The 24,742-nt window shown below is 58.8% G+C and overlaps 1 protein-coding gene across 1 annotated transcript; it reads right to left on the bottom strand.

Moving 5' to 3' along the window:
• Window positions 1-1,359: 1,359 nt before the first annotated feature.
• On the bottom strand, window positions 1,360-24,626 carry FNTB (farnesyltransferase, CAAX box, subunit beta). The gene is made up of 12 exons (XM_075929069.2): window positions 24,435-24,626; window positions 14,795-14,859; window positions 14,098-14,170; window positions 13,541-13,632; window positions 9,504-9,650; window positions 8,864-8,947; window positions 6,090-6,176; window positions 5,807-5,936; window positions 4,913-5,045; window positions 2,538-2,649; window positions 2,300-2,414; window positions 1,360-1,772 (listed from the first exon to the last, which is right to left on the bottom strand). The coding sequence occupies exons 1-12, from the start codon at window positions 24,525-24,527 to the stop codon at window positions 1,647-1,649; spliced, it is 1,257 nt and encodes a 418-aa protein (XP_075785184.2). The 5' UTR covers window positions 24,528-24,626; the 3' UTR covers window positions 1,360-1,646.
• Window positions 24,627-24,742: the final 116 nt, after the last annotated feature.

Below are 24,742 nucleotides of genomic sequence, written 5' to 3'. Positions count from 1 at the left end.
CAGAGAAGGGCAGGAATTGAGCTCCCCTTGGCAGCTCCGCCCCAGGAGGCAGAGGGCCAATCCCGGCATGGGCACACCTGGTTGGCACCTTGTGCCCTCCCCCAGGCTCACTTGGCCTCTCCAATCCCATTAAATACCAGCCCCCCCCCCCCCCCGGGCAGGGGAGCCAATGGGCAGCTGCTCTGCTCACCACCCTGCTTTATGCCTCAGTTTCTCCTCTACTTTCTGCTTGTTCTAAGCTGCTGGAGGGAGGTAGGGAGGGAGTGTGCAAGGACTCTCTGGGCCGGCCCAAGCCCAGATCTCAGGCCTGGTGGCACCCAGAACTGGGCCGTGCTGGCAGGTGAGACAGCTGCGTACCACCCCCCTCCACTCAACACTCAGTGCACCGGCCCCCCCACTACCACCGGAACTGGGGTCTTGTTCAGGCCCCATCTTCCCGCCACGGGACACCTGCCCATCTCGCTTCCTTAGGAGCCCCCCCGCTGACCTCCCCCACGACAGAGCTGTGGCTGGTTAGCCAGGGAAACGGGGCTCTGGTACCAGCTGTGCCCCAGTGCCAGCACCCAGCCTGCAACACCAGCTGGCACCGGAGCCAGGAACCCCGGGGGGAATTCAGGGCCCAGCATCCCCCTTGAGGCACAAACCAACCCCCCTGCCCCCAAGGCCAACGCTGCCCCTTAGCACCTACCTTTCTGCCCTCAGCTGGGGGCCACGCTGAGCCCCAGGGCTGCCCCCTCTGGGTGTTGGCCCAGCATGCTAACCCCCAAAGCCCGACCCAGGGGGTGTCCCATGGGCACACGCCCCCTGCTCCAGGCAGCCATGGGTGATGGCAGGTGTCTGGGGGAGGGGAGGATGCCGGGGGCACTGCCCGTCCCTGGGGAAGTCTCTGCTCTGGGTCCCAGCCCCACAGCTTGAGCCCAGCGCTGCCCCCTGCAGGAGCAGGCCCTGCCCTGGGGGAGGGTAGCTTTGGCCCCCCAGCTCAGCACAGCTCTAGCCCGGTAGCCAGGTGGCTCTGAGCAACCCTGCGAGCAGGCTGGGGCGGCCCTGCCCTGGCAAAGCAGAGCCAAGGGACGACCTTGCCAGGACCTGCTGGGGATGGAGAGAGAGGCAGGGCTGCCCCATGGCCATTGCTCCTCTCCTCAGCAGGGCCAGGGCCTGGGCAGCTGGGGCTAGTGTGGGCCTAATGGAGCTTGGCCCTTGGTGTCCGGCTCCCCCGGCCAAGGGGAGAACAGAGCCTGGCTGGACGGGGAAGCTGTACACACACACCCCGAACATGCTGAGCAGCTCCCTCTGCAGAGCAGAGCTCACAGCCCCACACCTGCTCCCGGGGCAGGCTGGGGGCCAAGGAAAGGCGGGGGGGTCAGTTCCGGTTTATTGACACTAGAACGGTCACAGGCCGTTATTCCCAACGAGAATTGCTCCAGGCAGGTTAGTGGGGCCCGCAGCCCTCGGGTGCCCACGGCGGGGGCCTGGCCTGGCCAGCGGTGACCAGAGGGGTTATTTTTGGTCTGGCCAGTGCCCTGGGCTTGCCCCGGCCTAGGGGGAGCACTCTTTGCACCCCCCCTCCTGCCCCAGCGGGGGCCATGCTGCGCTCCGACTGCAGGGAGAGCCCGGCTGGACAGCGTCCGCGAAGGGAGCAGCTGTGTCTAGTCTCCGGCAGGCACTGGCGCCGCCTCCGCCGCGGGCACGCTGGGGACAGGCTGCCGCAGGAAGTGCACGACGGCCCGCACCACGCGGGCGGGGCAGATGTTGTACACAGGGTGCGTGGGCTGCTGCGGGGGGAAAGAGGCGTTAGCGGCGCTGGCGGGGGGCAGCCTGGTGAGGATGCGCTGGCCAGGGATGGGGGAGGAAGCGTGGGGCGGAGGCACCAGGGGATCCTGCAGCCGAGACATTCTGGCCTGCACCCTGCCGCTGAGAGGAGAGGTCACCATGGGCCCTTCTCACGTGGCAACGGGCCTAGCACAGGGCCACAGCCAGGAGGAGCAGCAGGAGGGAGGCTGCAGCCCAGAGTCCACGGGAACCGCCTGAGGGAGGCCTGCGGGGACCTAGCCTCAGGGCTGTGCTCTGAGAAGGACCCAGGGCCGTGGGTGGCTCCTGCTGCCACACTTCCCCCCCCCCCCCGATCCCAAGGCCAGGAACACAGCGCACCTCTCGCTAGGCTGTGCCTGCCGGGGGGCCGTAGCGCACGGGCCGTTCAGAGGCCAGGCCACCGTTGATGCGGGAGCTGCAGGGCGCGCAGCAATTCGCGCCGGTCACGGAGACTGATCTGGAGAAGGCCCCCCGCCCCCTCCCCGCTTACCAGGCGGTTCTCCGGCACTCCCAGCACCAGCTCGTGGAGCAGGTCTCCGCTGCCGAAGTGCTGGGCTATCGAGAGCCCGCTCAGGCAGTAGCACGTGTGGTAAAAATCCCGTGACCTGCAGGGACAGCTGGGTCAGACACACCCCGGCCCACCCCACGGAGCCGCAGCCTTCTCCTGAGCCCTTCGGCGCTGCCCTGGGCCCATGGAGCTCCAGGCAGCCCCCGCCCCGGGTACTCACTTGCCCGGCTTGTCCAGCAGCCCCCCGGCAGGGCACTGGCAGCAGAGGAGGATGTACTCCTGCAGCGCCTCCTGGTGGAACATCCAGTGTGTCATGCTGAGGGCCGGGTCGCCTGGGGAGGGAGCACAGGCCGTGGGGGCCTTAGGGAAAGCGGAGGCAAAGTCCCCCCCACCCTGTGAGGTCACAGCTAACTCAGCGCCCGGGAGGAGGCCCCCCAGGCACAGGAAGCCAGGAGAGTGTCTGGCTGCAGGGATGTGGGAGGTGCAGCCCCCAGTGGGGGCGGGGGAGCATGAACAACGGCTACTCTGACCTCCCCTCTGTCCTACCCGGCACAACCTCACACTCCCGCCGCGTCGGCATGAGGGCATCTCTGCCGGCTCCGCTAGGGCAGGAAACGCCCCAGGCGGTGTGACGCAGAGCGCCTCCCGCTCACCACCCCCCCCCAGGGTCCTGCACAAGGGGCGGGGGAAGGGGTCCGGTGTCACCCAGGAAGTCAGTGACAGCTGCGGCCCTGGCTTCCCCAGCCCCGACCAGCAGATCGGCCACCCGCAGCGGGGCAGAAATATCTGCAAACAGAGCAAGCGCCCTGGAGCCAGGCGCACGGGAGCACGGAGCCCCGGCAGCCGCCAGGAACAACGGCGCTTCCTGCCAACTGCCGATGGCTCCCAACTGCCTGCCAGCCGCAGGCGTGAGCAGCACGCGCCCTCGGGTCGGGCCCAGTGACAGAGACGGGTCCCAGCACGGAGCCCTGCGGAACTCCACGGTCCCCTCCTCCCACAGCAGACAGCACCCTTCACGAGAGCCGCCGGGACCAGCTGGGCGTAGCTAGCGTCCCACGTGGAACGGAAGCCAGGCGGGAAACCTGCATTTCCTCCCGCCGCGCCACCAGGCCTCTTCGCGCAAAGAGCACGCTGGCCGGCACCATCGGCCTTCTGCACAGTCTCCTTGGATTTTACCCCAAGTATCCTTCACCTGCGTCCTTAACTACTGCGAAGGATGGGTCCGTCGACGGCGATTAGCCAGGATGGGCAGGGGCGGTGCCCCTAGACTCTGCCTGCCAGACGCTGGGAACGGGCGACAGGGAGAGAAATCACTTGATTCCCTGTTCTGTTCACTCCCTCTGGCGCACCTGGCATGGGCCACTATTGCAAGGCAGGATCCTGGGCTAGATGGGACCGGTTGGACCCCGCGTGGGTATCCCCACGTTCTCGTGCCTTCAACATCTGTCCTAAGAGCTCACCCCGGGGCAGGCCTGTCATTCCAAGATCACTTTCTTTCCTTCAATCCCAGGACTAGCGCAGCAATTCTCCAATCCCAGGCGATGGCCTCGGAGTTTGCAGCGTAATGAAACCCCCTTGCTACTGGGCTTGTAATGGCACCAGCCAGGCCCTTTACAATTCTTGGCTGGCAATTATCCATGCCCCGCACTTCAATCCTATGAAACTGCCTGACTTCCACCATGCTGTGGCCTGTCCCCACTCCCATCAGCCAACCTGCCACTGCCCCGGCTCTTCATTACCCCCATTACAAACTGCAGCCAAGCGCTCATTTAAGTACGGTGCCGGGCTGAGCTTAGCTCCAATCCCGCCACCCTACCCCTCGGTGCTTCGCAGTCCCGCTATTCCTGGTTTGCTTACTTACACCACTCAAGCACCTTTCCCGACTGGTTTTAATTCCCCTGCCAGCTCCAGCTCTGTTTGATTTGGCCAGTTCTCGCTCGATCCCTCCACTCTCCGACCCCCCAGAGGTCACTTCCCTTGCTCCGTCTCCTCCATTCCCTGTAGGCTGCTTTCTATTCATCCCAAATCTCAACTATTTTGACTCTGAAATGCGCAGGGGCAGCAGTTTGGGTGCCTCATTCTCCTCTACAGGCCAGACTGCCCAGGCAGGACTACATTTCCCAGGACGCACTATGGTGACCCCCTTCAAGAGGGGAGGCAGTGCATCATGGGAGATGTAGTCCAATCGGGGAGTGCACTGAGAGAGGAAAACAGTCGCAGGCCACCAGGACTACAAGTCCCATGTCCAAATCAAAATATTCCAGTTTAGCTGAATACCCAATTGATAATGTTCAGGGGCGGATGATAATTTTGCGGGGCCCAGGGCTGCGCCGCAGGGCCCGGGGAGGCACAATTTTGCGCATGCGCCTCGGCAGCAGCCGACCAGAAGTAGCATGCGCAGGGTGCGTGCGTGGGGCCTATTGAAGCGCAGGGCCCGGGGCAGCTGCCCCGCTCGCCCTGCCCTATATCCGCCGCTGACAATGTTTCCAGCCCAATACATGACCCCTCTGGTACAGAGGCAGCCCAGCCACCAATGCAGATGACCCAGTAGCCCAGGTCATCCCTGCCTGACTTCACTGTGGCACCAGGACTCACCTTGGGCGTGCAGAGCTCGGTGGAGGAGGGGCAGCAAGCCGGCCTGCCAGAAGGAGTAGCAGCCGTCCACCAGTTTGTTACAGCGGCCCTGGAACCCCCCCTCAAAGCGCATCTGCCGACTGGTGACCCAGTGCTGGGAGGGACAGATGGGGACACGCGTCAGGGCTCTGACAGTCTCAGGCACCACGGGACAGCCAGCTGTGTGGCACCGGCCGTTCCCCTCCCTCTCACCAACAGGAGCAGCCATCAGCATCTTGCCAGCTCCCCTCACTCCCATGGCCAGGACTCGGAGGAGGCGCTGCCTGCCCTCCCCGGGTGTGGGGCACTGTGGGAGATGTAGTCCAGCAGGGAGCCCATCTACAGCGGAACAGCAGCAGGATGCCCCGTGGCCACATTCCCAAACCCAGTTTCTGGATGGGGTTTGGCGGGTTCCATTGCTGGAGGGCGGGGAATCGCCGTTTTGCACGGAAAGGGCTGTTGGTGAAAACCTGATGTAGGCCCCAGTTATACATCCAAATCAGAGCTGGCTGTAGCTGTGCCGTTCCTAGCACTGTGTTATCCTGCCCTGCAGAGCAACGCCACGGCAGGACCTTGGTGAAACCCCCCTGCAGCGGGCTTCCAGGAGCCCTCAGCCCGGCCAGAGGCTTTCGAAGGGCCAAGCCCCTGGCAGCGTGTTGGCCTGACAGGTCAGTGCCAGCCAGTGCCCAGGGCGTGGAGTCTGTGCAGCCGAGGGGGAATGCTGCCCCGCCAGCAGCATGGGGGTCTCCAGCCCAGCACTGAACACGGTGCCCCCGTAACCACGCTGGCAGGAATGGGGTGGCGTCGGCCTCCTCGGCCGTGTGGGCCCAGCCCCACAAAGGGCCAGGGAAGAGCGGCCCGGAAGAGTCCACTTACTAACAAGCATTTCAGATTCAGCAAGTGCTCCTGCTTCAGGATGACCAACGCCGCCAGGCCACAGAACGTGTATCCTCCGTGGGCCTCCATGCCCGGGACGCCGCCAATGCCGCCCTCCCAGTTCTGGCACCTAGTTCAGAGAGGGGCAGGCAGGGAGAACGTGACGCCAACGCCCGCCTGCAAAGGGAGCCCAGTGTGGGGCGCCCCTGTGGGATCTCGCACGGCCCCGCCCTCTCAGAGGGGAGCCTCATTTCTCCCCGGGGCAGCTCCGCACACCGCTCACCTCGCGATCCACTCGGCCGTGCCCGCGAAGAGCGTGGGGGTGAGGATGTTGGTCAGTGAAGCCACTGAGGCGGCGCAGTAGGCGCTCCTGTGGTGGAAGGACGGATCAGAGAGTCAACGCCTGCCGTTCGCCACAGACGGAGCAACGGCGCCACGAGCACCCAGCCCCCCCTTCCTCCTGTGTGGCTTCCAGTAGCACACCTACGAGATCTGCTCCAGTGCAGGGCCCTTATCCCCAGGAGAGTGTCACCCAGGGCCCCAGGATAACCCCAGGCTCCTACCGGGCGCTTTTCCCGCTGGAGACCTCACAGCGCTTTACAAAGCAGCTGGTGTCGTATCCTCCTCTGGCAGATGGGGACACTGAGGCCTAAGGGATGGGGAACTTTGCCGAGGATAACAAGCTGCGGAGGAGGGGGCTGCGAGTGCTTCGGAGGATAGGGGCATAGTTAAAAATGATCTGGACACACTGGAGAAGTGGTCTGAGGTAAATAGGATGAAATTTAATAAGGACAAATGCAAAATACTCCACTTAGGAAGGAATAATCAGTTTCACACACACAGAATGGGAAGGGACGGTCTAGGAAGGAGTACGGCAGAAAGATCTGGGGGTCATATTGGACTGTGAGCTAAATAGGAGTCAACAGTGTGATGCTGTTGCAAAAAAAGCACCAACATGATTCTGGGAGGCATTAACAGGTGTGTTGTAAGCAAGACAGGAGAAGTCATTCTTCTGCTCTACTCTGCGCTGGTTAGGCCTCAGGTGGAGTATTGTGTCCAGTTCTGGGCACCGCATTTCAGGAAAGATGTGGAGAAATTGGAGAAGGTCCAGAGAAGAGCAACAAAAATGATGGAAAACAGGAACTATGAGGGAAGACTGAAAGAACTGGGCTTGTTTAGTTTAGAAAAGAGAAGACTGAGGAGGGACATACTAGCAGCTTTCAAGTAGCTAAAAGGGTGTTACAAGGAGGAGGGAGAAAAATTGTTCTCCTGGGCCTCTGAGGCTAGGACAAGCAGCAAGGGGCTTACATTGTAGCAAGGGAGGTTTAGGTTGGACATTAGGAAACACTTCTGAACTGTCAGGGTGGTCAAACACTGGAATAAGTTGCCCGGGGAGGTTGTGGAATCTCCATCATTGGAAATATTTAAGAGCAGGTTGGACAGACACCTGTCCGGGATGATCATGGTGCTGGGTCCTGCCATGAGGGCAGGGGACTGGACTTGATGATCTCTCGAGATCCTTTCCAGTTCTAGGATTCTAAGTGATTTGCCCAAGGAGGCCCAGCAGGCCAGTGGCAGGGCTGGGAATAGAATCTCATTCTCCTACGTCCCCATCCAATTCTTTGCCCACTAGGTTACACTGCCTCCCTAACAAAGCCCTGCCTTGCAGCGGGAGGCAAGCCAGGAGACAGCTCCCCGGGAAGTGCCTTGGACCGACGCTGCCCCAGAGACACGACGCTGAAGGCCCACTGCAAAAATTCCCCCAGGCCACCACCCCGCTGGAAACCCGGGCCTAGAGCATCTCACTGGCAGTGGTTTGCTTGCCGGCAGAATTAAGGGTCCATCTCCACGGGGAAATGTACCAGCCTAGTCACAGCGCTGCAGTTACACCCGGATAACTCCCCTGTACACACAGGGACTCCACAAAGTGGCCTTTTCTGGTGCAGTGTCTATGGGAGGTACCAGCAGAACCACCCTGGCACGGCCCTGGTAAGAAAGTGCCCCTCAGACATCCCTGACTGAGGTAGCCTCCCGCTGCCTACAATGGCATGTGACCATGCCACATTGTCCTGGAATCCATCTTGAACCTGGTATTTTTCCATGGGGCGCGGGGGGAGGGGGGGGGGGGGGGGGGGGGAGTGCTGAACAAAGGGTTCCCGCCTTGGGGGAAAATCTATTTAAGCCCTTTGTCTTCAGCTGGCCCACCCCAAGAGGATACAAAGAACTCGGAAGAAGCTGTAGATCCAGACAGAGGAAAGATCAGCTCTGACTTGGGGGAGCTTTGCCTGCCATAAGAACAGCAGTTTCGGGTAAGAATTTGCATGTCACAAGATTCTTTGTGGATTAGAACTAGCTAAGCGGTTTCTGTTCTTTTTAACTAAGTAACTTCCTTTGATCGGTCTGCTTTCACTTGCACCCTCTTAAATCCCACTTTGTGTCCTTCTGTTTATCATCAAGCCCAGTGTAAATGTGTGTTACCGGAGGGGGGAAGCAACCACTGTGCATCTCTCTCTTTCATTGACCAAGGGGGCGGACCTTCTTATAGGACGTCAGACTAAGACATTTCTCTGGGGTTTTGGTCCCATTTATGGGGAGCGGTTTCCTTGGAGCTGAGCCCAGAGCTGAAGTGGTTCAGTGTCTGTGTTGCTCTGCAGGGCGGGGGGTGGGGGGGAGGTAACCCCAATTCTGTGCCTGGTCTGGGGGAGACCAGAGAATGAGGCCCAGCAGGACAGGTGGTGGGAGCCCCAGAGAGCAGGAAGGTGTGTGTCAGTGGCACAAAAGCATGCTGGGGGACTTCTGTGATTCAACCCGTCACAGGGACGACTTCCCACAGCTCCACACCGGCTTGGCCACAAGCGACCAGGCCGGAGGGAGGGGTGAGGTGGGAGTGTCTGAGCTTCCACCGGGAAAGCTGACAAAAGCGATTCCTGCTGCAAGTCCAGGGGCTGGTGGCGACAGCCCATTTCCCCCCTGCAGAGCGCACAGGAGGGGCGCTGGGGACGGTGCCCCACGCCTGCCGCTCCGTCTCACACTGTTCTGGCTTTGTCCCGCACGCACCTGACGTCCACTTCGCCCCCCACGTGCATGATGAAGGAGCCGTCGGGCTGCTTCAGCGAGTACAAATACTCCAAGAGCTTCTCCCTGAAAAGCAGCAAGGGCATCGTTGGGGACGGGCAGAGGCCTGCTGACTCTCACCCGCGGTGCAGGAGCCTGGCCAGAGGGGCCGTTCCTGCCTGACCCTGATGTGTAGTGACTGGCTCGCGCCCTGACGCAGGAGGGTTCCCGAGCTCTTAGTAAGGAGATGGTGGATGTTCCCACTGCAGGGTCAGCTCCAGCCTCTTTCACCAAGGAGTTCACAATTGGTTCAAGGCAGTCACACCCCCTGGCCAAACAAACGGCCACATCCCCTCCCAGGCCAGGGGCCAACCCCTAGGGATGGCAGGAGGGGGCTGCCTCCCTGGCAGAGATGTGGGCCTGGCCTGGGTGTTTGGGGGCGGATGGCTCTAGCCTAGGCCTCCCTCCACCGCTGAGAACTCCAATAACCCCCACGGGAGCCGCTTGCGTGTAGCGGGCACCCCAGCGCCCCGGGCACTTTCCTCGCCAGCCTTCCTCCTGCGTACACACCCGGGCGAGAGCTGTACCAGGCCCTCAGAGCCGGCACGGCCACTGCAGGGGAGGCTGGCTGGGGTTGGGTCACCTGTTGATGACGTTGAAGGCCTCTTCGGTGCCGATGATGCAGAGCGCGCTGACGGCGGCGTAGGTGGGAGCGAGATGGGGGTGCTGGCTGGGCCCTCCTCCAAACCCACCACTGGGGCTCTGGCAGCAGCTCAGGAACTGGCAGACGCTGGAGGGAGAGAGGGGGTGGGGTCTATAAAACCTGGGCACAGCTCACGCACACCCGCATTTCAGGTCTCCAGCAGAGCCCCGGCCTGGCTGCTGAGGGCAAGAACTAGCCGGCTCCGCGGTGCTCCCACACCCCAGCCGGCGGCCGCAGCGACGCCCGGCAGCCTGTTCAGAACAGAGTTTATTAGTCACCCCGAGCGCAGCAGGTTAGTGGAGGAAAATAAAGGGTCCGAGCCGGCCCAGGGCACACAGCAAAGCTACGCTGGGTTGATCAGAGCCCAGCGTGGGGACGGGTCCAGGGCACAGCACACAGCAAACCCCCTCCTTTATGTACCTTTGCACTAGGGATGGGACTGTTTAACTGCTTAACCGGTTAGGTTAACGAGTAAAACTGACCGGTTAAGATTACCCAATGGGGACGGGAGCAGCTCCTTGCTTGCCTCGGGCAGGGGGTTGCTCCAGCCCCGCGGGGGCCCTGCCGTGCACCCCCCGCAGGCAGAGGCTGCTCTGATGTCTGCAGCAGCCCCTCCATCCCCCTCCCTTTAATTGGTTAACCAATTCCACGGGAGTTTACCCCCTACTTTGCCCATCTCATGGCATCGACTATGTGTCGCATCATACGTCCGGCCCCGCACAGCTTATCCGACCTCACGTTCCCCACGTCTCTCGTCCGTCGCCAGCTTCTCTGCAAGCGTGCGCTGAGCGAGCCCTCGCCGGCCCACAGGGCGCCCGGCCACGGTCCCTCTCGGCTCACTGACGAATGTCACGAACGTTCCCATATGGGCCTGCTGCTCCTTTTACCTCCCATGACCCGCCTCCCGGGCAACGGGGCCTCCTTCCGGGCCAATCACTCCCGTCAAGCCGGCCTACCTGCTCTGTCTCCATAGATCAACACTTTCCCAAGCAGGCCCGTGGCAGGGACTTGCCCAGGGCGGACAGATCTCCCCAAAATCAGGAGCGCCGGTGACAGCTAATGACATCACTCTGCCCCCTGAGAGAGCGCCGAGTAACGTCCTTGCGGAGGGCAGTGGCCTGACGGGCCCAGATGTGAGTCCTGCAGCTGCCAGGGGTCTTGAGGAGTTTGCGGGGCCCAGCGGGGGACACCCCTCTCACAAACCACTGAGCCCTCAGATTGAAAACTCAATGAGGGAAGAGTGCCCCTCCCCTGATCTCTCTCTGCTGGTAACTGGGCTCCTCCTTACACGGCCGGGAAAGGGCTCCAGTCCAGCCCCTTTCCACAGCCAACGCTGTCTCCTGCCCAACGCGATGGAGAAGAAATGGGCGGAGGCCTTGCAGCCTGCAACGGGCCGTGACTGTTACTAATAATCCCTAGCGCTTACCAAGGGTGGTCTTAAAGCAGGACAGTATCTCTGTCCCCATGTCACAGGTGGGGAAACTGAGGCACGGGAGGGGCCTTTCGCCCACACTGGCCCAGCTGGCCAGTGGCAGATCCGGGAACAGAACCCGGGTCTCCTGAGTCTCGGCCCAGAGCCCTTTCCACCCAGCTCCCCTCATGCAGCAGCTCCTGCCTGTACGCTCCACCAACGAACTGAGCCTGGAAGCACCGGAGTCCCCTCCCGCCCTCCCCACTCGGATGCTCCCGTCCGAATCGGTGAGCTGCCGGCCCCGAGTCACACAGAGCAGTCGGCTCTTGGCGCCGCTCCCTGCCTGCAAGAGCAGGGGGCGGCTGGAGTCCTTACCACCACCATGGACAGCTGTCACAAGGTGCCCCCGGGCGCGTGACAATGGGGGGCTATTGTTGGAGCAGGATGAATGGGACAATGTGCTTTTGTGCTGCAGCGGCACCCGTACAGGGCCAGAGTGGGGGCCGGGCTGAGCACCCGGACAGAAGCAGCCCCAGGTGCTCCCCATGGCACACTGAGGGGAGGATGGGTGGTGCCCCGGCACGGCACCCCTGAGCTTGCCAGGACAGGGAGCGCTGGTAGCCCACCCGCAAGGGCGTGGAGGCCTCGGGTCGGCTGGGCAGGTGCTGCTGCAGGACGGGGCGGGGCAGCCCGGGGTTACAACAGGGAGGGGTGCGTGGAGTGGGCACTTCTGGTGCAGCGTTAACCGGCTCCATGCCTGGTTGCACGGCTCCCCTTGCCACTCACACCCACCAGAGACCGGAAGGCCCAGGACACCCAGCTATGAACTACCCTGGAGCACAGGACAGATTCAGCCCCGTCTCTGGCTGCCGGTCCCTTTTCTACAGCACTTCCCCTTCCGCTGCCGTGCACCCCCCTCCTCCGCCATATCTCCGGCCTCTTCCTGCCCTCCAGCGCCAGCCCCCCACTTTCCCTGGGACTCCTCCTTCGAGCTCTGGATCCCACGGTTCCAACCTGACCCAAACAGGCCACGGCCTCCTGCACCCTCAGGCCCGCACCCAACGTGCCAACAGCCTCTCAGGCTCTCAGCGGCACCTGGCCCTTGCAGCCCGGCGGAGGATGCTCCTTCTTGCAGTTGCTCTCTGCGAGCGCCGCTACCCGGAGGGAGAGCGAGGTCTTCGGAGGCGCCAGCCTGCACCCGGACAACACGCCAGCTGGGCTTCTATGCCCATGCTCCGTTGCTCCCAGCCCTGGGAAAGCTGCTGCTGAACCCAGAGGTGAGCCAGGCCAGCTCCCGGCAGGATGCGGGACCCACTCCAGCATTGGCACTAGGAGATGCTGCCAACTCCGTCCGCTCTCCCTGCCTCCCCTCCCTCAGCCCCGTTGTCCTTCCTCTGTCTGCCACATGCTGGGCAGCTCTCCCTCTGCAGGGCTTGGGGCCGCCGGGCTCCCGTACCTGCTGACAGTCCTGGGACGCTGGCTGTGACCCAAATCAACGCTCGTGAGCTAAGCCACCCAACAGCCCCATTTGTGGGTCAGGACAGTTATTTCTATGGCAGACACAGAGGCTCCAAGCCTGACCGCCAGCAAGCGAATGCCCAGGCCCACACGCTCCCAGGCAGGTAACCCAACGGCACTGCCATGCTGGGAGCTGGAGCACTCCCATGGCACCTGGCTCTGTTTGTGGGCACGGAGCCTGGCCTCCACAGGCGAGGCCAGCACATGGGTACAGAGAGGCCTCCGATCGCGGCTGTCTGAGACATCAGGCCCTATGGGATGCAACCACAGCCACACAATGAATCAGTGGCAGAGAACAAGACTTAGCTAGAAGCCGTGGCCCGGACACATGGATGAAGTCTGAGCCCTCTGCCTAGCAACGAGACCTAGCCCCCAACACCGGTTTTATTAGCCGTTGGCCAGAGCAGAAAGGGCCGGTGATACCAAGTCCAGGTCCTTGCCTGTGCAGCTCTCTCCTACTTCCCTCCCATCATCCGGGTTTGATCCTACAGTCAGCAGATGGGAGCCCCTTACACGGTGCTGGGATTGACAAAGAACAGGCCACGTTCTTCCCGAGGGCGAGTCTGCTGCCCCGGGGACGAATTCATCCCGACACACCAAAGCCAGCTGGCTCCGTTCCCCTGCGGCTAAGTCGGAGCCAGCTGCTGCCCCGATTCCCAGAGCTGCCTCCGGCTTTCCAGCAGGGCTGCTCCCGGCCCAGTGCGAGTCAGACTGGGGCCCTTCACACAGGCTGCAAGTGGCTTCTCCATCGCCTCTTAAGACGCAGGGTCTTTCCAAAAGACACCGTCTAGGCCACACGTTGCTGGACTCCAAGATTCCCTGGCTGGTGCTAAACAGAAAGTCTTACTAGGGGGTGGTCATAACGGGTTAAAAGCCGGCCTGATGAGAAGGTGGGATCCCCCATTTTGCCCACTAGACCACACTCCCCCTTTGCAAATATCAGAGACACCAAGACGAGGGCGCTAGGAGCTTGTCTCCAAACGCCCGGCCTCGCTGTCTGCAAACCGCCTCCACTCAGCACCCGGAGCCCTCGCTGAACAAGACTTACTCTGAAGCCACGGACTCCGGGATGGGCTCGTCGAGCAGCTCCAGGCTGTGCAGGATCCAGTAGCACAGCCAGGGGCGGCTGGCATCCAGACACTGCAAGAGGAGAAAGGGGAAAGCGGTCAGGCCCCGGACTGGCGCTGCCGACAGCACAATGCGGTTACCCAGCTGCAGGGAGATGGAGATGGGGCCACGCTGAGGACAACCCCAATGAGGCCTAGTCACTCGCCCTGCTCTGGGGTGGGTAAGCGAGAGACTGAAGCGGTGCAAAGGAAGAGAAGGAGAACAGCCGCAATGCACGGCATTGGGAGCAAGTAGGGCGTGGAACTCCCAACACACCCACGCTCCAGAAAGAACGTAGGCAGGAAATAACCCCCAAACAGTAACAAAGGCTTTCATCCTGAGGGGTCCCAGACCACAGAGCCAGCACAGAGATCACTTCACCCACTGCTGGAATGCAGCCACCTCTGGGGAAGGCCCATTTAACGGCACACAGCAACAGCAGGGAAGCAAAGGGAGACGCCTCACAGATTAAACCTGTCACCTAGAAAGCGGGGTTACCTCGTAGGCATCCGTCAGTTGCCTCAGGCCTCTCTTCAAGTAGTGGTAATGCTTCTCGCGCTGCAGGACAAATCTGAAAGGCAAACGGGAGGTGAAGAGCATTCGGAGGCTTCACCCAGCATTTATCAGCCTGCTTGCGTCTTCCATCCCAGGGACACCTGCCATAGGCAGCAAACGGGCAGAGCAGCAAAGCTGTTGGGTTTGAAGACTCAGCAAATCACCCTAATGCTTAGCCGGGAGGTGACGACGGGGCCCTCGTTTTAGGGACGTTCGGCTATTCCTCCTGCCTCCCAACATGCAGCCCGACAGCTGGGGCCAAAGTGGAGCAATGCATGATGGGACCTGTAGTTTCTGAATGAATATGAAAGGCAACATTAGGCTGTGCCAGTAGCTCCGCTAGGCCCCACGTCCAGCCAGAGCACGCTGCAAGCAAACATGGAGTTGAAAAGCAGAGACAGGGATGTCTCGCTCCGGGGCTCGTTCGATGGGCAAAAGGAGAGCGCCCGGTTCAATTGAGTCCACTTAATACACCAGACAATCCGCAGCAAGCCCAGGTAGAGCATTCGAGGCCCTGCTGCGACTTCGGCTAAACCACGAGCGGCGGACATGACAGACAAACGCACCATGCTGCAAAGCTCACCCAAGAATTCCAGGTCAAACCCTCCCTGGGCTTTCACTGCGTCTGCCAGGGACTTACTGTGAGACGTGGTGGTTCGTCGTGTAAGCACTGAAGACCTCCTGCACCAAGTCCTCCACTTTGGTCTGCAGCGAGTGAGGAGAAGAGAAAGAAAAAGAGCCTTAGTTTTGAAAAGCAACTCACCACATTTACCCAGCAAGCAGCATTTGCGACCCCAGCCCATCCAGCTCAGCTCAGCGCAGGGCGTGCCCAGACAGCAGAGTCCCCGACAGAGTAACAGGATTCCAACATAAGCAAAGACTATGCGGGGTCAGAGCCACACACGGCTCCTGTCGCTCTGATCCCCCGGCCGGCGAAAAGGCCTGTAGCGTGGCTGCACGGCAGCAGCCTGAACATCACCAGCGGCTTCTCACGAGTGCGTAAGTTCACGCTCACTGAGGGAACGGCGAGAGAAACGCAGGGCTCAGTATCGACATGTGCTCCCAATCCGCAGGGTGGTCTGGTCCCGGGGCAATAGGTCGGGAACGCTTCTGTTCTCAGCCTGGCTCTACCCCCTGGTGGGGCTGTCACTCACCCGCTCTGCCTCGCTTTCCCAGTGCACAGGGGGCTTTGGAGAGGATCACTCCGGGAGGCGTAGCTGAGTGCTTCGGCCTTGCCAGCCACACGCTGAACAGCCTACGCCGTGCGGACTAGGGAAAGTGGGATCCCCTCTCCCTGGTGCAGCTGCAGTTCCGTCAGCGGCCCGGTCCCTCTACTCTACTGGTCCCATAAGGAAAGGGGAAAGAACTACACCCTGTAACTGTCCCAACGAGGGGTTGGAGCGGTACGCCGAAACGGGTCAAACACCGCCCTCACTGAAATAGTCATGTGGGTACAAACCCCCGCGCAGGCGTGTTATCCCTGGCGAGAGAAAGCAACACTGGGGGATGTTCTCCCTGTCAACACACACGCACCTAGGCACTGCCACTAGCGCACGCAGAGGACCTACGAGGCACACCAGTCAACGTGCAGGTCACAGGTAGCTCCCAGCCACCACGGGACAGCGGTGTGTCATGACGACCAACCTTCACCAGTCAACAAGAAAGAGCAACAAGGAAACAAACCTTTGAAGGGAGCAGTAACACCCAGCCGGCAATTACACACTCGCCTGGCAACACCTGGCCATGAATTACACACTCACCCATGAATTACACACTTGCCCAGTAACACGAGCTGTTAAAAACCTTCCTCAGGGTGAGTGAGTGAGTGAGTGAGTGAGTGTGTAAGAGGAAGCGGGACACAAGCCTGCAAAGGATGGGCTACGTTGACTTGGCTCTGCCCCAGCCCAGGGCTGGACTAGGGATGTACGAGATTACAAAAATGCCAGTTCCACCCAGCACTGTCTCCACGGGGGGCAGGGGACGTAGAGGCGCTGCGGGAAACGGCGCAAGCGGGGACCGAAGCAGTCTCTGCTCGCGCTGCTTCTGCGGCGATTCTCCCGGGAGCCGACACAGTCACATGGTGAGCAGTGTGCTGGAACAGGGCCTTGGCCATGCAGAAGACGCGGTCCAGGGCCGGGCTCTTTGCTAGAACATCCCAGCTAGTCGGTTTTCAGGCTGGTGCGTCCGTCTCTTCCAATTGGCTGCGATGCGACAGCTGCTCCGTTTCCGAGACACGAGAGCAGAGATGTCTCAGAGCACGCTAAGAACCACCCAAATGCCCCCCCACAACTGGCCTATGGCCCAAGAGCATCACCGTGTGCCCTCGGTTGCTAACGTACAAAGCTGGATCCGGCAGCAAGGAGCGACGTGTTCTGTAAATTTCACTGCTCCCCGAAGGAATCAATTGACGCCAATAACTCTCAAGAGCTTTTCCTCTCTCCTGTCAGAGTCCCTGCCTGATCCAGCAAGGTTTATTTAGCGACGTGTATTATTAGCATTGCCTCGCTGGCGGCACCTTTTCAAGGAATCAAAACCCACCCGTAAGCCATCAGTCAATCTCTGATCTGTCTTTCGTTTGTTCAGGGAGAATTCCTCTCTCCCCAACAGAGAAGCAGCGTATGAGGAAGCTCGAAAAGAAAACCACTCCACAGCCAGGGTCCAGTCCAACCAGCCATGAGGGGGAAACAGTCGTTAAAAACCTGTTCGCTTCACTCTGGGACCCTCCCCTCCGCTCCAAAACGTACTGTCCTCTGTAGCGGAACCTCACTGGCACGGAGGTGGCTGTCACTCTGAAACGTTCATCACACTGAACACTCATGGAGGTCTTTCAAAAGTTGACAACAGCACCTGCCTTAATTCAGCTTTGACACTTTCCTGTGCAGAAGAAAAATGCTGCCCCCTCTCCCTTTCATTTGAGTAGTTTATGTTTTTTGGTGTCTGGACACAAAAATACGCAATCAGGCAGCAGCAAACAAGGTGTGTGACTGGCCGGTCAGTTCCTGAGGTTCTGTTTAGGGATGTTAAGAGGCGGGTAATCGACTGATCATGTAGTCGATACAATTCGTATTGACCACACGATTAATATCGATTAGGGGAGACGCTCAGTCCCAGCTCACACCGGTCCCGGAGCTACCTCGCTGCGGCTCTGCAGTTTAAATGTAGTAAGTGCTGCCCAGCTCTTACTGCCTTTAAAATGCAGAGCCGCAGCAGGTATAGCTCACGGACCCAGCACGAATCGGGACTGAGCAGTCCTGGCTCGTGCCAGTTCGGGACCACTGCACCTCTGCTAGGCAGCTATTACTACATTTAAAATGCAGAGGTCCCAGACCACTGCTCAGTCCCGGCTCACACCAGGTCCATCAACTGCTATTCATGGCAGCCAGGGCTGGCCGTGGACAGGGGCTGCTGCCCGAACAACTTTGGCCCACCACGGGCAGAGGTTGCTTTGTAGCAGCCTTCCCTAACTCCCCACTCCCAATACAGGCAGCAGCGGAGAGGAGGGGCAGACAGCACCATGGAGACAGTGCTTGGGGGAAAACCAGCTTTTAAGCCAGCTCCTCCCAGCACTGGTTCCTGTTTCCTCCCCTCTTGCTGCCTCTGATGAGGGGGAGCAAGTAGTTGAGAACTTGACTCGATTGCTCAAGCAGCCTAGGCTTATCAGATAGCTGAGCAGCCTAGGCTTATCAGATAGCTGAGCAGTCAACTTCTCACTTACATCCCTAGCTCTACTGCAATTAGCGTGTTGTTATATGGCATCTCCTCCAGCTTGAGTTAAGGCTGGGGGGGTGCTCTACCTCTCCAGACCTTCAAGTGTCATGAATGCCAAGGCCAGAAGACACGACTGTGACCACCCAGTCTGACCTCCTGGATAGCACAGGCCGTAGTAGAACCTCTCTGAATTAATCCCTGGATGAACTCGAGTAGAACTTTCACAGGAACATCCCATCAACCCACCAAAGCCGCACGCAAGTCGTTCCGACGGTTACGAACCCTTGCTGCGCCTTCTTTCTAGTCTGAATTTCTCTCTCCTCCCCGTCCAGCCACTGGGTTGCATTCGACCTTGGGATTTCTTTAAAATGGATTCAATTTTCCCGGGTGCGTGGTGCTCGTTTGGGGAGAGAATCACAGCATCTCTGGGATGCCGCTGACTCTTCAGTTACTCCGTTTTAACTATTTGTTGGGTAGGAATCCAAGAGATTAAGACATTTTCACATGACGATGATCTAGCAACAGATTTTGGTCCCTCCTGGCCTTATTGTGAATCACCGGCAGAATCTCACCCGCTGGCCCCCGCATCCATCCCAGACCAGGGAGAGCACAGAGTCTGAATTTAAACACCAACTCGGTGTGTTAGTATGACCCACCAGCCTGGCTTGGAAGCACACACACTGCGTGGCAGCCAAAGCCCATGGCAATATCTTTTCATCATGTAACGATCTGGATGTGGCTTGAGTATTCTTTGGATCCGGAAACCAATCCAGGTTTTTCTAGTGTTGCCGTTGACAAAAGGAGGTTTTATTCCATGGGGAGAGCTGGGAAACTATAAACACAGCTCGTCACGCTGCTCCCTGGAGATGCAAATTAGAGGCCAGGCCTTGTGTGAGTCAGAAATACTGAGCTCCCCTCGCTGCTGTAGGGAATCTCTCCAGGACAGGAGTGAAGCAGCTCGGCGCTTACAAAGCCACAGTGAGAACAGAGGCTACCAGTCTCCAAGGACCTTAAGCCAACACCTTTCATTAGCACTAGAAATTATTTAGTGTTTCTCTCACAGGAGCACTCCCAGGCCCCTACTGGGATCAGGGCCTCTCTGCAGTAGGGGCTGGGCATGAAGAAGATCACAAGCCCTTTCCCCTAAGCGCTTCCATGCTAACTAGACAAGCCAAATAAACCAGAACTAGACAGTACGCCCCTTGGAGCAGGGACTGTCGTCATCTTGTGCCTGTACAGCACCTAGCACCACAATGGGGGCGCCCAGGTGCTATCATCATATGTACGATCACAAGCAGGACGTCAGAAGAGATTTTTCTTCTCCTCAAGTCTCCCCCGTGTTCACTCTGTGTCCATCTGCTTCCACCACTGCTGACCCAGTGGGGCCCCCACTTTCCACCTCGCAGGCCTCAAAGAAAGCAAGCCAGGCTCAGCCTGGGGAGGGCAGAAGAGCAGCCAACACATGCTGATTAAAGCAACACCCAACAAAACAATCCTCTGTTTCTAGGAAAATGCTCACGCGAGACGCATCTCAAAAAGCACCACTCGGAGCGGAGGCGTTGGGTAAACTCTTCCTAACAAAGGAGGGGAAAGAAACACCACTCAGCTGAATCAGGCCCCACAAAACTCTAAGAAAAGGGTCACAACGGGCGCATGCTTGGGCCACGTGCGTGCTTCACCAACAGCGTGAACACAATCACGAGATGCGCTCTCTCTCAAGAGCACCGGCTTTGCCCAGCGTAGGAAGCATTTGCACTCAACTACCCCAAACCAGGCACATAAATAGTTGTTTACCTGCTCTATGATACTGGAAACTCTCCAAGAAACACGGTGCTTTTCTTTTGTAAATACCTGATTAACATGCTCCCCATGGCTGCCTGGTTCATCTGTCACGTCCACCTGCTGTTGCTCATGTTACACATAGGCCACAAGCTCTTTAGGACAGTGCCACCTGTGTTCTCCCCAGCTAGCACCTACCAGGGAGAGGTCTCGGTCCACGATTGGGGTCTCGGCTGCTCAGCAACCCAGATAATGAACAAGAGCAGCTTCAGGTGCGCAGGACTCGGGAACTCTTCCAGAACCAGAGCGCCTTCCTTCTTCCCCTAAGCCAGCGTGTCCTGGGGAGCAGGCGAGCTCTCTGCGCTACAGCAGGGGAAAGCCCCACCTATTCAAATCCTTGCTTTGGGAAACGGCTCTCTCGCCGCCTTCACAAAATCCAGCTCCTATTGGTGCTGAACCTAGACAGCCCTTCACAAGTCCTAGTTCCACCCATCACCTCATGTTTATATGAAACCAAGAGCACGTTAGCCACTGTGAGAACATAAGAACAGCAATACTGAGTCAGAGCAAATGGCCATCTAGCCCAGAATCCTTCTGACAGTGGCCAATGCAAGGTGTCCCAGAGAAAGTTAACAGAATGGGGAACCATTAAGTGATTCCCATCCCTGTCATCCATTCCCAGCCTCTGACAAACAGAGGCTAGGGACACCATTCCTACCCATCCTGGCTAATAGCCACTGATAGGCCTAACCTCCATGAATTTATCTAGCTCTTTTTTGAACCCTGTTCAAGTCCTGGTCTTCACAACATCCTCTAGCAAGGAGTTCCACAGGTTGACTGTGCGTTGTGTGAAGAAAAACCTCCTTTTGTTTGTTTTAAACCTGCTGCCGATTAATTTCATTTGGTGACTCCTAGTACTTAAGTTATGGGAACAAGTAAATAACTTTTCCTTGTTCATTTTCTCTAAACTGGTCGTGATTTTATAGACCTCTATTATATCTCACCCTTCTCTTTTTTCCAAACTGAAAAGTCCCAGTCTTATTCTTCTGTCCTCCTAGAGAAACTTGGGGGTAGGCAAGAGAAATCAGAGTCCTAAAGGGGTACGGAACCTGGAAAGGTTGAAAGTTGCTGGTTTAAACAAGGCACTGTTGACTGCTAATATTTAAAGACAACATTTTGCAGGTGTGCCCCAAACCAGGGTTAGACGGCCCAGTGGCAGCCTGAGGCTTGCACATACGGCGTTTGGGCACAAACTACAGGCAAGGCTACATACGCCAGCACCTGTCTCCCAACTCACTACAAAGCTGGAGTGTGGGCAGGGTATTCATAGGAACACCTCACTGTGATTCGGCCCAGGAAGAGTGCACAGACACTAGTGCAGAACACTTCCAGTACACACAACCTGGGCAAGCAACCCCTTAATAATGAGTCAAAAGACTTACACTGTGGAAAGGGGATGTAGCACTAACTGAACAGGTCTCTCTCTGAGAATCACCCAGGATTAGGGATGTTAAGTATCAGTTAATTGAACAGTCAAGTAACCTCGTGAATTCTTATCAGTTACTCGATTATTCCATAGTCCCCAGGAGTTGGGCCAGCAGCCAGTGCGCTCTGGCCCCACACTTGAGCTGCCAGGCGGGAGCTGCTCCGTGAGGAGGGCCAGTTTATAAACCAGCTCCCCTTGTGGACTGACTGCCTGTCACCCCACACTGCTGCATCTGATACAGAGGTAGCAGCATGGGGTGACAGCAGCCCGTCTGGAGGATGAGGCTGAGCTCCCAGGCCCAGCGTGAGCTAGAACTGAGCCAGACTGCCCACCCACCTGCCTCCTAATACACTTTAAATGCAGAGCCACAGTGGGGGTAGGTCCCCGGCCTGGCACAAGCCAGGACTGAGGTGGGCTGCTGGCCAGCCTGCTAAAAAATGTACTGGAGCGGGGCAGAAATGCATGTAGTCTACAGCATTAACCTATAAGCTTTTGCTTATTGGTTAATCGACTCGCCTATTACATCCCAACCCAGAATCCAAAAGCATTTTCCTGCACGCTGCCCTGCCCTGGGGGGTGAACTCCAGAAATCAAAGGCAGAGCATGAGCCAGTGGCTGGAAGCTAGAGCAATTCAGGCTGGAAGGAAGGTGTAAATGTTTAACAGGGCAGGGAATTAACTACTAGAAGAACTTATCAAAGGTCACGGTGGATTCTCCATTACTGGCAAAGGTTAAAGTAAGACTGGATGCTTTTCCAACAGCTCTAGGGAGCGTTAGAGGGCAGGGCTCAGGCCCGTGGGAGTCAGACTGCGATGGCGCCTTCTGGCCTTGGAATCCATGAACATCCGGATCAGCACCAATGCTGAGGTATCAACAGGCCCTGCCATGAGTCTGAGCTGTAACAGAGTCCCCAAGGGCCCTGCCGATTTCCAAAACTAAGCAAAGGGGAATTTAAGTGGCTGCCATGGGACGTTCAGAGGGGGGCCATTTCTTTTTGCAGACACTAATCAGTGAGAAGCGGGTAACATTTGCTTATCAGGCTGGACTCCACAGACCGGGAGTGTGGCCGTGTGGCCCAAACCCATGGCTACTGGAAACAACTCCGACGTGCAGCACCGAATGGCCAGCACGCCCAGCTGCTCAATGCTGAGAGGAAGCCTCCAACAAGACTCGCTGCTGAAATCTACAAGGCCTCAGTACTTTGTGGAGCTGGGGAACATTTCCTGCAGCCGGAAGAAAGACTATACACGGTTATGCTGGCGCAAGCAACGTTTTCTGACATCAAAGTGGAAGTGTTCTAATTGCAAGCATGTTGTTCCACAGTGAGAATTAAGCATCAAGCCAGAGGGCTGACGAGACAGACATCCAGGGAAGACAATCAGTGCGCAAAACTCTGGGTGGGTTAAGTATTGGTTCTGTATCCTACACTTCAGAATGCCAAGGCCATACTGACCTATTCTCAGCATGCATCTCCATTTCTTAGTGTTTTCTCCTTGTTAAACACACTTGGATATTTCTCCCTCCCCATCAGGCCTCTGACCTGACAGAGGTGACACATACAGAAAGAGAGAAGGAAGAAACATGCTCATCTTTGTTACCACCAGAGAGAACGTACCATTTTCAACACAGATGCATCAGGTTTGAGTCAGACAATTAACGCAGAGCTCTCAATAAATACCACCCCGGTGACTAAGTGCGCACACATGCACCACACAGCCAGCCAGCAGAGGCACCCAAATCTCTCAAGAGAAGGGATCAGGAACCAACAGCCTGTAGGTTAGATCTGGCCCCCAGCTTACTTGGATCTGGCCTGCAGTGAGGCTTCAGATTTAAGTTGATCAGTGAGGGTTTTTTTGCTTGTTGGGAGCCAGGTCACTGAGTTTTCGGGGGTGGTGAGGGGTTGTTTTTGCTTCTCACTTGTGTGTGATCCCTGATTAATTTTTCTGTGGGTCACTAGCTCCGGACTGAAAAGAGGGTCCCTGCCCCCCATCTCAATCCTAATCAGCTACCCTCTGTGTGAAGAACCGTGCCCCTTTATATAAAGAGACAGCAGCCAACTGGTCCTGATTATGAAAGCTATTAATGGATCAAAGCCCAGCTGCATTAGAGACTGCATCTCCCCCTCTGGAGCCATGCAGAGCCTATAGCCCAGGGCAAAGCGGGCGAGAACCTGTAAGAAACTGAGATAAGGGACACAGGGGATTTGGCTGCAGAACTAGCTCTTTCACAGGAAATTAAACTAAACCAAAGCCTGAGCAGCTTTAGGAAATGTCACCCCATCTCCTTTAACACAGCTTCTCTGCCAGAAACAGAACAACTCCGAGTACAACAAACCTACCCCCAAAAAGAGCTTCCCAAGGCCAGAGAAAGGAGAAGAGCCGGAAGACTCCATGTCCTCGTGATGCCTATCTGGTGAACGTGGAGGGGGCCCAGATCCTAGAGTGATGGGCACCAGTACAAAACCCTAAAGCGGATGGATCTTTTTTGAGATCTTTCCACCGCTCTGAGCCAATGCTAGTAGCTGCTTCTGAAATTGCCACTGGGCATAGAGATGAGGACAGAGATTATCACCCCCCCCCCCAGATAAAAAAACCCACAGCCACATCCCCCTTTCCCACGCCTGGGAAGAGCCAGCCAAGCACCTCGCCACAGCAGCCGGTGTCCAGAGATGCTTAAACTAAGGCGCGAGTCTGCGGGGAGCGGGGCGCGGCACCAGCGCTGGGCGGCAGGGGAAACTGAGGCACAGGGCAAGGAAGGGATTTGCCCAGCGTCTCCCAGCAGGGCAGTGGCAGGGAGGGGGGGGGCAGCTCCCGGGCCGCTCAGGCCCCAGCCCAGGGCGCCGCTGGTTCGGCTACGCGGGCTCCTCGTTATAACCCCCCCCCGCACCCCAGCCAGCGGCAGGGCAGGTACCCGCCCGAGCTAGAGCCAGAATGGCCCCTCCCCCCCTACACCCCCCGGCCCCCCTTTTGTCCCCCCCGCCGAGCCCCTCCCCCCTTTGCACCCCCCTACCCCCCTTTTAACCCCTCCCCTGCCGAGCCCCTGCCCCCCTTTCCCCCGCCACCCCCCTGCCCCCCTTTTAACCCCTCCCCCGCCGAGCCCCTCCCCCCCCTTTGCACCCCCCTGCCCCCCTTTTAACCCCTCCCCCGCCGAGCCCCTCCCCCCTTTGCACCCCCCTGCCCCCCTTTTAACCCCTCCCCCGCCGAGCCCCTCCCCCCTTTGCACCCCCCTGCCCCCCTTTTAACCCCTCCCCCGCCGAGCCCGACCCCGCGCGGGGCACGCCGGGAGCCGGAGCGGCCCGGGCCCCCACCTGCTCGGCCGAGGTGAGGCTGCGCACGCCGTCGTCCCGCAGGCGCTCCCGGCCGGGCCCGGAGCCGGGTGGGGGCCGGGCGGCGGCCGCCATGCTCCGCAGCGGAGGGAGCCGGACGGTGGCGCAGCGAGGACAGAAAAGCTCCGGCGCGAGCCGCTCGCCCGCGCCGCCTCCGGACGTGGAGCGGCCCCCGCCCGCGGCCTGCGCGGCGCCCGCTGCCTCCCCCTGCCGGCCCTGGCCGGGACTGCAGCGCTGCTGCCTCCTCCCCTTCCTCTGCCTGCCTCTGCATGGCCCACACATGGCCTCTG

This window comes from Pelodiscus sinensis, chromosome 5, assembly GCF_052426305.1.
Source record: "Pelodiscus sinensis isolate ZL-2025 chromosome 5, ASM5242630v1, whole genome shotgun sequence".
NCBI classification, from domain to species: Eukaryota; Metazoa; Chordata; order Testudines; family Trionychidae; genus Pelodiscus; species Pelodiscus sinensis.
The sequence above is the reverse complement of the archived record's forward strand: the minus strand, read 5'-3'. Positions and strand labels throughout refer to the sequence as shown.